This window comes from Podarcis bocagei (genome assembly GCF_964188305.1).
Source record: "Podarcis bocagei genome assembly, chromosome: 5".
NCBI classification, from domain to species: Eukaryota; Metazoa; Chordata; class Lepidosauria; order Squamata; family Lacertidae; genus Podarcis; species Podarcis bocagei.
The window spans coordinates 67542175-67554815 of NC_138129.1; the positions used below are offsets into that span (position 1 = coordinate 67542175).

Below are 12641 nucleotides of genomic sequence, written 5' to 3' on the forward strand. Positions count from 1 at the left end.
TATTGGGGTGGGGGTGGGGGTGGATGTGTTGAGGGGTTATTATTATTATTGTTGTTGCACAAGAACTCCAAAACAACTTTAATTGTGCAACCTGAATTTGCCAGTATGTGACTGAATCCTACTTGAAAACAGTCTGGAAGCGCCCTGAATCAGTTTGTCGCATAGAACCGCAAGTACTCTGACATTAGAAAGTGGCTGTGTCCAAACTGTGGCATTCGTGTGTAAGTGGGTTGCTGTTTGTCTGTGCGTGTTTCAGAACCTTCATCCACGCGTGAGCATTTTCAATTTTGTGCTTCTGAAATCGACCTCATTGTTTCCTGTCCATAACAGTGGTGGTGCTTCATGGGATACAACTGTGCTGTGAATTGATTCCTTCCATTAATAAGAACTTCTCTACTCACCATAAGTTCTGGAAACCAGAGATCTCATGTGAGCTTGTGCACAGGTGCATGCACCACTTAATAAAACTTTATTTTTGGAATACAAGTTTTCCAACATACCAGATTTGCACAAAAGTGTGTGTGTACACACACACACACACACACACACACAAGTGTATGTCTGTCTTGAGGGCATGACTGCAGGTATTTGTTTAGCTATGCAAGTACAGCTTAAAAAAAGGAATAAAAACACAAATAGGCCAGATTTGTACAAAAAAAAGCAGTCAGAAAAATAAATAAATGTGCATTGCTCCAAGCCAGACAAGGATTTGGAGTCACTCACATGAAAGGCTGCTCCTTCCTTTCATTCCCATTTCCTGCCTCCTGTACCTGCAGAGACAAATCTAATTTTCATTCTAATATAGCTGCTCTATACAAGAGCAGTTCTGCAAAAGAGCTTATTGTAAAATAAAAATACTGCAAATGCACCTTCAGGAACAGCCAATGAAACAGAGCTGCATCCTTTCCTTTGGGCTGATGAAAACAAAATGGAAGTAAGGGGTATGGCAATAAGACCGCACCCAGCAATATGTCAGCACACATGTAAAAGAAGCCGACTCATGAAATGTGCTTCAGTGGCTTCACAACTGAGTAACATACATTTTTATATTGCATTTTCTTCCCTTATCGGATTATCTGTGGATCAGAAAAATCCCCATTCAGCATAGGGAAAGTGTAGGCCCCCTCTGATGAGGAGAATGTTGTATAGGTGCCATGAAAAATAAAATATAGAGACACAAGCATCTTCAAATCCACATTGAACTCTAGTGTGGATTAACTCAGAAAGGGCGAGTGGCTCATGCTTCTGTTTCCTTTGGCTCTATTGTTGTAATACATGACATGGTATTCTGACAGCTCTACCAGGGGAATATCTGAGGTTTCCAAATTCCATGTTAAAACAGAAGTAGGGAAACAAAAAACACAAGTCACTCAAATTTCCTCTTTCCAAACTACTTTTGAAAAACACACACTTGCTTTAGGTTTGTATGCCTTTCAAAATAAAGAAAAACAATGTTATATCACAGCTGCTAGCAAATGCAATTAGGTGATGTCAAGAATTCTTACATACTACATATGGCTTTTTGATAAAATAGATTATTTGCTACATCCAAGCCTTCATGTTCAAGGCTTCCTAAACCTTATCTAAGGGGTACAACCATGACTTGATAAGATAGTATTCCTAGCTAGATATTCATTTTGTAAAAAAGGGGGGAAAATCTAGGCCAAGAATATTATCAGTAGTACTATAAATTTCAGCAGAAACTTGGCATGTTGAAAAAAAGTAAAGCAAGATTTAACTAAAATAAATAATTTCAAAATAAATTAATTTGGTATAGACCTGAACACATAGTGCATGTTGTAAAGATACCCACACTGCCTTGAACTGCTTTTGAAATGAATACTTTCGCCCTGTCAAAATCAATATTGAGGAACATTTCTTAGGATGATTTTTTTTTTTTTACTAGAATGCTCATCCTATATCCATGACATAGAGAATGCCAAATAAGGACCCATCAGATTCCCATGAGAATGCCACTTTATGAAATATATCAGTTGAGAACTCTGGGTTTCAACACTGTGACCCTGTTTTCTAATAATGATTTAATTTGTCACCAAAAGAAAATAGTGATGGTCACTTAACTTAAGACAGCTTTAAAAGTAATTACAGAACAATCCAACCTCTCTTACAGGAGGCCGTGGGGAGGGCTGGAATGGGTGGAGTTCCTCTGCCTTGTTTTCTTAGCTAAGCCTCTGAGTGCATGGTCAGGTCATCAACAAGACGCCTGCTCATGCTGATAACCAATGGAAGATGCTGATAACCAATGGAAGGCCCTGAAGCAGGGCATTCTGGAGGAGTGGCTGGGCTGGCCCAGGTTCCATTGGATCCTAAGGAAGTTCCACTTCTACCATGGTTGGCGCAGAAATCTGCCTGCCTCTCTCACCTTCTGGCCTAGGAGCTGCGTGTGTCAGGGATGAAGGGGAAGGTTTGAATTCTGACCTTAGACAAATCCATGCAGGATAAGGCTACCGATGGCTGGATATCACCTTTCAGGATCAGAAACAGCATGCTTCTGAATATGATTTGCTGGGGAACAACAGCAGGAGAAGGCTACTGCTCTCATGTCCTGCTTGCCAGCTTCCCATAGGCATCTTGCTGGCTAATATGGGACAAAGAATGGCTGGACTAAATAGGTCTTTGGTATCACCCAGAAGTTCTCTTCTTGAGTACTTGTCAGAATAAGAATGAAGAGCTTTCATTAGCTTTTATGGAGAAACTTAAAGTGAGGTGATAACATTAAGGTGGGAGAAAATATTCTCCTCAGCCATGGAGGGCAGCGGAATGTGACTTGAAAGCTAGGCTCTTCTTCCACCTCAACACCTTTGCTTTCCTGCATAAAACTAAATAGCTTCCATTGATTTCTGTGAGAGAAAGTAAAGGTATTACAGCTAAGGGCTCAGTTTAGGTAAGGGTAAATCCTACCAGCTTATCCAGATGCTGTTGAGTGCAGTATCATGGGAGGGGGCAAGATCTGTTTTTATCTCAACTTCTAGAGATAAACTTCTCCATCTCTCTAGGGGAAGAGAGCAGTTTGGGGTATGCGTGCTGTGAAGGTGTTTATATATGTATGTATTGCACACATACTTCCTAAATGTGACAGTTTCCAGAAGGTCTAGCTCATAAAAACTTATCCTATTACAACATGTCTTAACATTTAAGGTGCCACATTTAAGGTGTTTTTCCTAAATTTGAATTAATAGAAACTGAGGTGGAAAATACTCTGTTTATGCTTATTTATCAGGCAGGTGCCACAGTACATCTCCAAGTTTAAGGATCTCAGATAGGAGGTGATGGGAAATAGCTTTGCCTGAGATCCTGGAGAGTCACTATCAGTGTGAATAGACAATAGTGGCCTAAATGAGCAGTCTTTCCTGGTATCAGTGAGCTCCCTAAGTACTCTCTTTACACTCACACATGTATCAGGGAACGTCTGAAGTCTGGTCATTAGTAGAAGTAAAAAAGAGCTGGAATACACTGGGTTAAGTTTTTTAACTTGGAGAAGACTGGGTTGGGTGAGTGGGGAAATTGCTTTGGACATATAAGAAAACAAGGAGCAGAATTAGAATGGATGTAGTGGATCAGGAAGGGACGCGGGTGGTGCTGTGGGTAAAAGCCTCAGAACCTAGGGCTTGCCGATCGAAAGGTCGGCGGTTCGAATCCCCGCGGCGGGGTGCGCTCCCGTTGTTCGGTCCCAGCGCCTGCCAACCTAGCAGTTCGAAAGCACTCCCAGGTGCAAGTAGATAAATAGGGACCACTTACTAGCGGGAAGGTAAATGGCGTTTCCGTGTGCGGCTCTGGCTCGCCAGAGCAGCGATGTCACGCTGGCCACGTGACCCAGAAGTGTCTCCGGACAGCGCTGGCCCCCGGCCTCTTGAGTGAGATGGGCGCACAACCCTAGAGTCTGTCAAGACTGGCCCGTACGGGCAGGGGTACGTTTACCTTTACCTTTAGTGGATCAGGAGCGCCAACCTGGGTGCCAGCGTACATGGCCCTGGCACCAAAATTTGTGGGTGCCTGGCCCATTCATTCATGGGGAATTTTGTGGGTGCTCAGGCACCCAGGGAGTTGGCACCTACGTAGTGGATGATTTACAGGCTTTAAAAAGAGGTTTATGTATTTATGGGAAATAGATCCCCTTTTGATGAATGAAAGCTTGGATTTATACATTAAACAACTGTAGTTAAACTGAACTGAAGATATGTATGTTTTACACACAGAAAGGCCTAGTTGTTATGTTTTTGTCTTATATTGTTTTCTAAACATTATTATGCACCAATCCTGTTATCTGAGCATAGGCGTATGCCCTTCCACTCAGATCAGTGAGAGGGGCCCTGGATCATGTCTCTTCATCATGTCCCATAGATGAAGCTGTGGGACTCCCTTATCCCTGGAGATTAATATGACCTCAATTGCATTTATTTGTTTTAAAAATAAAGACCAAATGAAAATTCACTGGCTAGCTTGTGAATCACTATCCCCTTGGTTTCAAATAAATTCTTCCCTTTTAAAAGTTTGGTTCTTGTCTGTGCTTCTCTCTTGTAATATTGCAACTGGAATATATATAGTAGCCACTTGGACAATGACATAGAAAATCAGCATATAAATATTTATTTATTGGAGGTTCCAGTTTTTCCCAAGAACTATCCTTGAAGACTATCTATAAATTTGTGAAAACTTCAAAGCTTTATGTGCAGTGAATAATTAAGAAAAGCAAACTTACCTTTCCTCACGGAAATTTTCGAACATCTCTCTTCGCTGCTTCTGTTCTTCTATAATTCGTCTAACTACATCTTTTCGTTCCTTCACAAATTCCTTATTCTTCCTCCATCCATCCATTCTTAATAAGCCATTTGTCAAAGAAAGATGTTGCGTGCTGAAGCGCTGAACAAATGTATTTTCAAATGTCTTTTTCTTCTTGATGTTTACAAAATTGGTATAGTTTTGCCTTAGTTTATTAATTGACTTTGATCTTTTGTTCTTCTGCTCTTCCAGAGTATCTTTAGTCTGGAGCTTTCCCTCTTCGTTTTCCATCTGAACTTTCTCCATTTTATCTTCCTGTAAACGATGGATGTAGTCTGTAACTTCACATTTAATAATCTGCATCCGCATGACATGCCGCTCCTTTTTAAGCTCAACATCCAACTTTTGACTTTCCAAGTATGCTTTATCAATAGCACACAAGGGGCGAAGTCTGACAGCTCCAAATGCTTTAGCAAAGGTCCTCTTATCTATGCTCGCTGGCTCATGAATAGGCTTAGTTGGAGTTATAGGCTGCATGAAGTAACGCAAGTCATGTACAGCGTCAAAAATTTCTTTGTCTCTCTCTCGACACGACTGCAGCTCATCATGCAATGAATAAAAATGCATCCTACGTATGGAAAGCCTGAATTTCATTGCCATCTCATCAGATTTCACTTCAGGTTCCTTCCAGCCCAAGTGCTCTGAACATAAAACAGTTCAACAATTACATTAGTATTTCCCCAAATATTTTCAATGTATTAAAGTTTTCATTAACAAAGTCATAATATAGCATTTTAAAATAAAGAAGCAAATCCCATCCAAAGAACAAAATAATGGAAAGTCTATAAAATTCTCCCGACTGCTTCAGGGACATACTTATGAGGCTTGCAAAGATGGAACCCTGGATGAATGGCTATCCTTGCACTAGTTCCGGGTTTCTCAAACTTGGGTCTCCAGCTGGTTTTGGACTACGACTCCCATCATCCTTAGCAGCAGGACCACTGGTCAGAGATGATGGGAATTGTAGTCCCAAAACAGCTGGAGAACCAAGTTTGGAAAACCCTGCACTAGTTCTTTACTTGCCCAAACCAGCTGTGCCCTGCAAGGTCTACCATATCTCCCCACTAACCCTTGACAACAGCTTATCCTAGAATACGATGGTACTTTTTTCATCTTCTCCAACCTTGTGAAATGTTTCTTCCACTCATTTTAGCCAGTAGCTGCCCCACATCCCTCAATTGTTCATTTGCTAGGTTCAAATATGCATGAGAATGTTGCATGCTCAAGAGAGGGGGGAAGCAGTAACAGTAGAAGATATATTCTCCCCTCCCCCTATTAAATAAGACTGTCATTCAACATTAGGTACAATATACAGAGGTGACAGATTTACAGCCTAATAAAGACACAGGGGGTGAAAATGAAAAAGGAGGGGGCTGTTTTGGAATGGCAACAGCAAGAATGGATAAGGGAGGGAAGATTGGGAGCAGATTGTGCTGAAAACACCCCTGCAAAGTTGCTAGTCTGGGAAACTGTTCCACTTGATGGTAAGCCAAATCTGATATTACATTGGAATACCACTGCCAAAGACCAAACACGCAAATAAGGGAAACGAGCATGCTAAATTTCATTTCGCTTTTCTCAACTGTAACTTAATATTTCTGCTCATTCTGTTCTTTTTATATCTGCGGCAAGGGTACCTCCAGCCTGTGTGCTTTATTAGGCCTGGCAAGGTTCCTAAATTGGCTCACAAGGCGGTTTCCCCCGAGCCACATTCACCTGCCCCTCGAAATGTTGACATCAGGTGTGGGAAAGACAAAGATTTAGCTGAAAAGGAACAACTGAGAGCCTTAAAGTGTGCTCCCAGTTGTTACTTGGCAAGCAGGGTTTGTAATCAGCGGCTTTAAAATCTGGTGCAAGAGCTCCCAAATGGAGCCAATCCCTGCTGAAAGCAATCCTTGCAGGGTCTACCAATCAGGTGATTGGGCAGCTCTTGCAAACCCTGCTTCCTTTGCCTGTGGAGTTTGAAATCAAACCACATGGGGGGGGGGGGGAGACAAAAAAAAAACATTTCCGGTCTCACCCACCTTCTTTTTAAAATACAAAACAAGGTATTTGTTTTAACAAAACGAGGTCTGTTCTGGTAAAATTGTGAACAGCATGCCAGGAAGAGACAGAAAGACCACTTTTATCCAAGATGTGTGGTAGAGTATAACCCACTGGCATACATCTCTACACTTCTTCCTGCCAGCTTTGTTATAATTGTTACCATAAAGCACCAATGCTGCAGCAAGCAAAGGCTCCAGCAGCTCAGTCAGCTGCTTGTGGCTGGAAAGCCAAACAGGATGTTTGTGACTGTTGCCATGGAAACAAAGGGGCAGTCCAATCCGTACTGAGCACCGGATGTTAGCTCAGTGTGAGTGTCATATGACCTGTACTGGAAGTACATGGGTGGAGTTTCTTCTTGCTGTTGTCGAGTGCAGACATGTTTCTCTGTACTGATATGAGAGACAGAAATAAAAGATGTAAATAGTTTTCTGTCTGCTTCTTTCCCCTCTCTGGGGGACACCAAAGGGGAGAGAGGGTGAACGGTGTGTTCCTCTCACACATCTGAGATGAATCGCCGGGACCTCGCCTGCTTATCAGCAGAGTGGAGACGCGGGGAGGTCGACAGGAATATCTGCCGGTGCCTACGCTGTGGCACATTCCTCTGACCCAAGCAGAATTCCAAAAGTGGCAGCCTTCGGATGGTTGCTGTTTTCTTCGATCCATCGGACATCTGCATGAGAGGCTGGTGAATTGTCCTCCTCTGCTCCATGGAAGCCTGAAGTAAGAGGCTGATTCTCTGCAGCCAGAAGCTGACAAGAAGAAGGCTGACAGCCAAGCCGATACCCAAGGTATGAGACTTTTAAGGGCTTAAAAGTGTGAATGCAGAATGATTCATTCACTGCTTCACGGACAGCGAGTGTGGGAAAGCAGCTCCGACTTAGAAGAGGCCTGCATACCAGGCATTTTTGTGGTTTCCTGTCCGAGGAAAGGAATGCGCTGTTGCTAGGCAACGTCCTTCAGCAGGCTGTGCCTCAGAGAGGAGAAATGGAAAGCTACTCGAGAGGGCTGGACAGTCAGACAATGCCTCAGAGAGGCGTAAACAAAGTTTTATTATGACTAGGTCCTCACGAACTGGTGGAAGGGACTTTCCAACGCAGCCAGTGTCAGAGTTGCCAGGTGTCAAGAGTGTAAACAAGCCAGCTATTGGATTTTAGAGGCTTGTGTTTTAGAGTCAATGCAAGGACTCAAAATGGATGCCAAGAAGGGGGGAGGCTTGCCTTCTCCACCCCTCCTGACCAATGACAATTATTCATCTTGGTCTGTAAAGATGAAGGCCCTGCTGCAGAATCAGAGACTGTTTGGGGTGATTGAGAATCCCATCCCAGCAGCACCAACGCGTGCTTGGGAGTCACAGAATGTCAAGGCTAGGACTGCTATAATTCTGTGTGTCTCAGATGAGCAGCTTGTGCATATACAGCATTTGGAATTTGCGCAAGAGGTTTGGAACGCGCTGCGTACAACGCATCAGAGAGATGCTGGTTCTTCAGCGTTGCTGTATTTTGAGAAGTTGACCAATTTGAGATTAGCGCCTGATGGAGATGTTCAAGCGCACCTGACAGAGATGAAGTTTCTGCGTCAACAGATGGTGGAACGCAATTTCCGTCTACAGGAGGAAGTGTTTTGCTTCATGATGATAAACAGCCTTAGTCGCACCTACAAGGTTGTTGCCAGTCAGCTTGGTTCCCTACCTGCCGCTCAGCTAACCGCGGAAAGAGTGTGTGCTGTGGTCCTGAACGAACACGACAGACTTGCTGCACTGGAAGTGAAAGACAGAGGGAGGCAAGAACAGAGTTCAAATCTTCCCACTGCTGAATCTACTGGAGAGCATGCCATAGCATTGAGTGCCGTCCGATGCCATAATTGTGGACAGACTGGGCATCTACAGCGAAACTGTAAGAAGCCACGACAGTCAAAAGGAGCCAAGAACAGCTCTACGAAGCCTGAGGCGTCAAGCAAAAGCCGTACCATGTGCCAGGTGAAACCTGCAAAGGCGATGATGGCGAAAGGAACCACGCCAGATGTTGGGAACGCATTCATAATCGATACGGGCGCCACGAAGCATCTCTGCCCACACAGAGAACTGTTTTCGACGTTGAAGAAGCAAAGCTTCACTGTGAAACAAGCCAACGGTCAAGAACTGGAAGCGACCGGAATTGGAACTGTGTATCTTGAGAGTCTGAACTTGACTATAAGCGATGTTTACCTGGTTCCAGAACTGAAATTTAGTCTGCTGAGTGCTTCGCAGATTGCAAAGAAGGGACTAAAACTGTACTATGATGCTAAAAGATGCAAGATCTACAAAGATGGAGAACTGTTTCTTACTGCCAAAGAGAAAGATGGACTGTATTTGTTGACTTTTGATCAAAGTGATTACATGAAATGTAATACTTCTGATTCTAACGAAATTTCTCTTGCAGGTGTGACCAGTGTGGACACCAGGAAGGTGGATAAGAAGGTCCACAGAGCTTTTCAGCGGGTGTATGCTGATGTGATTGGTCCTCTAGAACCATCTAGAGGCGGTGCAAAATATTACCTTGTGTGTGTTGATTGTTACACTAATTATTCTTGGGTTTATATGATGAAGAAACCGCAGGAAACTTTAGAAAAGTTTCAGGAGTTTTGTGACAAGGTTAAAAGTATGCATGATGCTAACATTGATTGTCTTTTCACAGATGACAAGCCAGTTTTTCTTTTACAGGATTTCCAGAGGTTCCTGGATGGAAAAGGGATAAGGCACAAACTTCCTACTTCCGAAGAAGCATGGAAGAAATGTGTCTGTGTTAGGGTGAACAAAGAATTGCAAAAGGGGATGCATGCGCAATTGCTGAGTTCACATTTGCCACATGATTATTGGGCCGAATCTCTAGCGTCCTATCTTCATGTGTGGTTGAGAAAAGTCTCAACAGAGTTGGGATGTTCTCCTTTTGAGAAGCTGTTTAATAGAAAACCTTCTGTTGCCTATTTCAAGGTTTTCGGGTCTCATGTGAGAACAGAAGCTCCAGGTGGAGTAAAGAATGCCAGAGGCATCTTTGTGGGTTATGAAAAAGGTCTCTACAGAGTAATTTTGTCTGAATCTGGTCAGGTGATTCTCACAAAGTTTCTAGAGAGTGCTCCTGAACAGGAGAGAGTGATTGTTCACACATTTTCCACAGATGATTCTGATGATGATGATTTTTCTGATGTCACAGATTTCAGTGGTACTGATGATGATGACACTGATAGCTCAGACAGCTCAGTTGTCACAGTCATTGAGAGGAAATCTCAAATAATGACTAGACCCTCAGAAGAGGAGGATAAACCACTGATTAAGCTTAGTACTGGTTCTCCAGAGTGTTCAGAGGCTGAACCAGAAAGCAGAGAAGAGCAGCAGATCTTACGAAGGTCTGAGAAAGCAACGAAGGGTGTACCACCCAAGAGGTATTCAAAGGAGTTTGCTAACCTTGCATATGTTGCTGTTGTAAACGATCAAGGACAGATTGAAGCTGTGTCTGAGTCAGAGACAAAGGCACAACAGAGAGTTGTTAACCAAAGTAATGTGAAGTCACACAACCAGAGAGGTACATTGGTAAAACCAGTGGCGGGTAGTTCCAAGGGTGGAACTGAAACAACAGGGGAATGTTATAAGTATAACAACTGTTTGTTTTCTTCTCTGGATGACGCTTTGCTCGCAGCACGCATTGATACTTTAGGGGGAGTATGTTACCATAAAGCACCAATGCTGCAGCAAGCAAAGGCTCCAGCAGCTCAGTCAGCTGCTTGTGGCTGGAAAGCCAAACAGGATGTTTGTGACTGTTGCCATGGAAACAAAGGGGCAGTCCAATCCGTACTGAGCACCGGATGTTAGCTCAGTGTGAGTGTCATATGACCTGTACTGGAAGTACATGGGTGGAGTTTCTTCTTGCTGTTGTCGAGTGCAGACATGTTTCTCTGTACTGATATGAGAGACAGAAATAAAAGATGTAAATAGTTTTCTGTCTGCTTCTTTCCCCTCTCTGGGGGACACCAAAGGGGAGAGAGGGTGAACGGTGTGTTCCTCTCACACATCTGAGATGAATCGCCGGGACCTCGCCTGCTTATCAGCAGAGTGGAGACGAGGGGAAGTCGACAGGAATATCTGCCGGTGCCTACGCTGTGGCACATTCCTCTGACCCAAGCAGAATTCCAACAATAATAACCCTTTAAGTATTGTGCAATCTATTACATGACCTCCTTGCTGGGGGGAGGGACTGAGGATGGCTTCTTGAAATTATTTAAACAGACTGAAAAGCTAACACATACCTATTGGCCTCCCAGCATACTTATAGTGCTGGCAGAATTAATGATATTGATTCATTTGTGAACAGCTTTAGAAGAGCTCAAATTTAAGAATGTGCATAAGACCAAGCCTCTTTGAGCTTAGGGAACTGGGTGGATAATTCTTTGGATCTTGGCCCTTAACAAAAACAAGCAATTTATTATTTGGTTGGTCACATCTGGTTTCCTGTCGATTCACCTACCTATGACTTTGCACCCAATCATTCACAATCAAATTTAAAATGACTGGGGGAAACTGACATGCAAATGCTAACCAGCTTAAACATAATACATTAATAAAGCAAGTTTGTGAAGGGAGCGGGAGAGTTACAAATCTATTGTTTCCCCAGAAGTGTCTTGTAATTAATGAAGGTACTTTTCTATAAGCATATGCTATGCTGAAATGGATAACCCATTAGGAAACAATCTAAATCAAGTATAGTGCAATATGAAGGAAGCCCATAGCATTATGCCATTTAACTGAAAGTACTCCAGAAGAAGTTTTAGATCCCATTTTCCCGTGTTCCCAAGATAAAAGGCTTTTGCAGGTTAGGCTAGCCTAATGATGAGTAGGAAGGTATAAGAAAGTGCAGGTCAGTGAATAATGTCATCTCTGTTGGTGAATAACAATGCTGAAGCACATGACATTAAGTCTATTGCGCCCAGCACACTAGATATGAACCTTTTTACTGGTGACCTCTCAGATAGTTCTAGCTTCTGTGGCACACAACTAGAAGGCAGTGTCTTCAGTGATTTCCAGGCTAGTGGATACCAGCCGACATGACAAAACTGAAATGCCAATGGCAACGCATGCATTTTCTGGTGAGGGAAAAGCTGTTACCACTTGTTCTTCCCAGCTCAGGAAGCTGCAATGTCATTGCAAGGAGCAGGCAAGAAACAACATCAGAGATGGAGAGGATGCGGTTTGAATTTGGTGGTTCTGACCCAATTAAGCTTTCCCCACATCAGATCCCCTTTTATGCTGAGCACCAAGTTGCTTGTGAATATATATATATATATATATATATATATATATATATATATATATATATATATATGCATGTGTGCGCATGCGCCAAATTAAACACACAATATTTTTAACAAATAAAAGCATCAGTTCCCATGCTATACTACCGTACTGGCATGAATATAAGCTGCACTTTCCCCCCAAATTCCGATTGTGAAAAGTTAAAGTGTGGCTTATATTCAGGACCTTACACCACCGGCAGAGTAGTGCGGCTCCCCCCACTCCACCAGGAAGCAGCCCAGGAGTGCGGGGCAATAGCGCCCGACTCATCCGTGGATTCCAAGCCTCCCCCAAGCTGCCAAATTTTAAAGATGAAGCTTATTTGCAGGTGCGGCTTATATTTGGGCCAATACGGTATATTCCCGCAGCATGATTTTATAAGAATTAATACATAAACATTTTATACCATTTCATTCATTGTATGTATCTGTTTATGTATCTGTTAGTTTAAAAAAGTGGGACTGTATGTGCATAT

At 42.9% G+C, this 12641-nt stretch overlaps 1 protein-coding gene across 5 annotated transcripts in view; it reads right to left on the minus strand.

Annotated features, from left to right (window-relative positions):
- Positions 1-12641, minus strand: part of LRRIQ3 (leucine rich repeats and IQ motif containing 3) — a 47194-nt gene that overhangs the window by 6292 nt on the left and 28261 nt on the right. For all 5 annotated transcript variants that reach the window (XR_014008047.1, XM_081193784.1, XM_081193781.1 and 2 more), the window contains exon 7: positions 4721-5441. Coding sequence is in view for 4 of the 5 variants with exons in the window: in XM_081193784.1 (XP_081049910.1) it covers positions 4721-5441 (721 nt within the window). In the remaining variant the exon portion in view is untranslated. The remainder of the gene's footprint in view (positions 1-4720; positions 5442-12641) is intronic.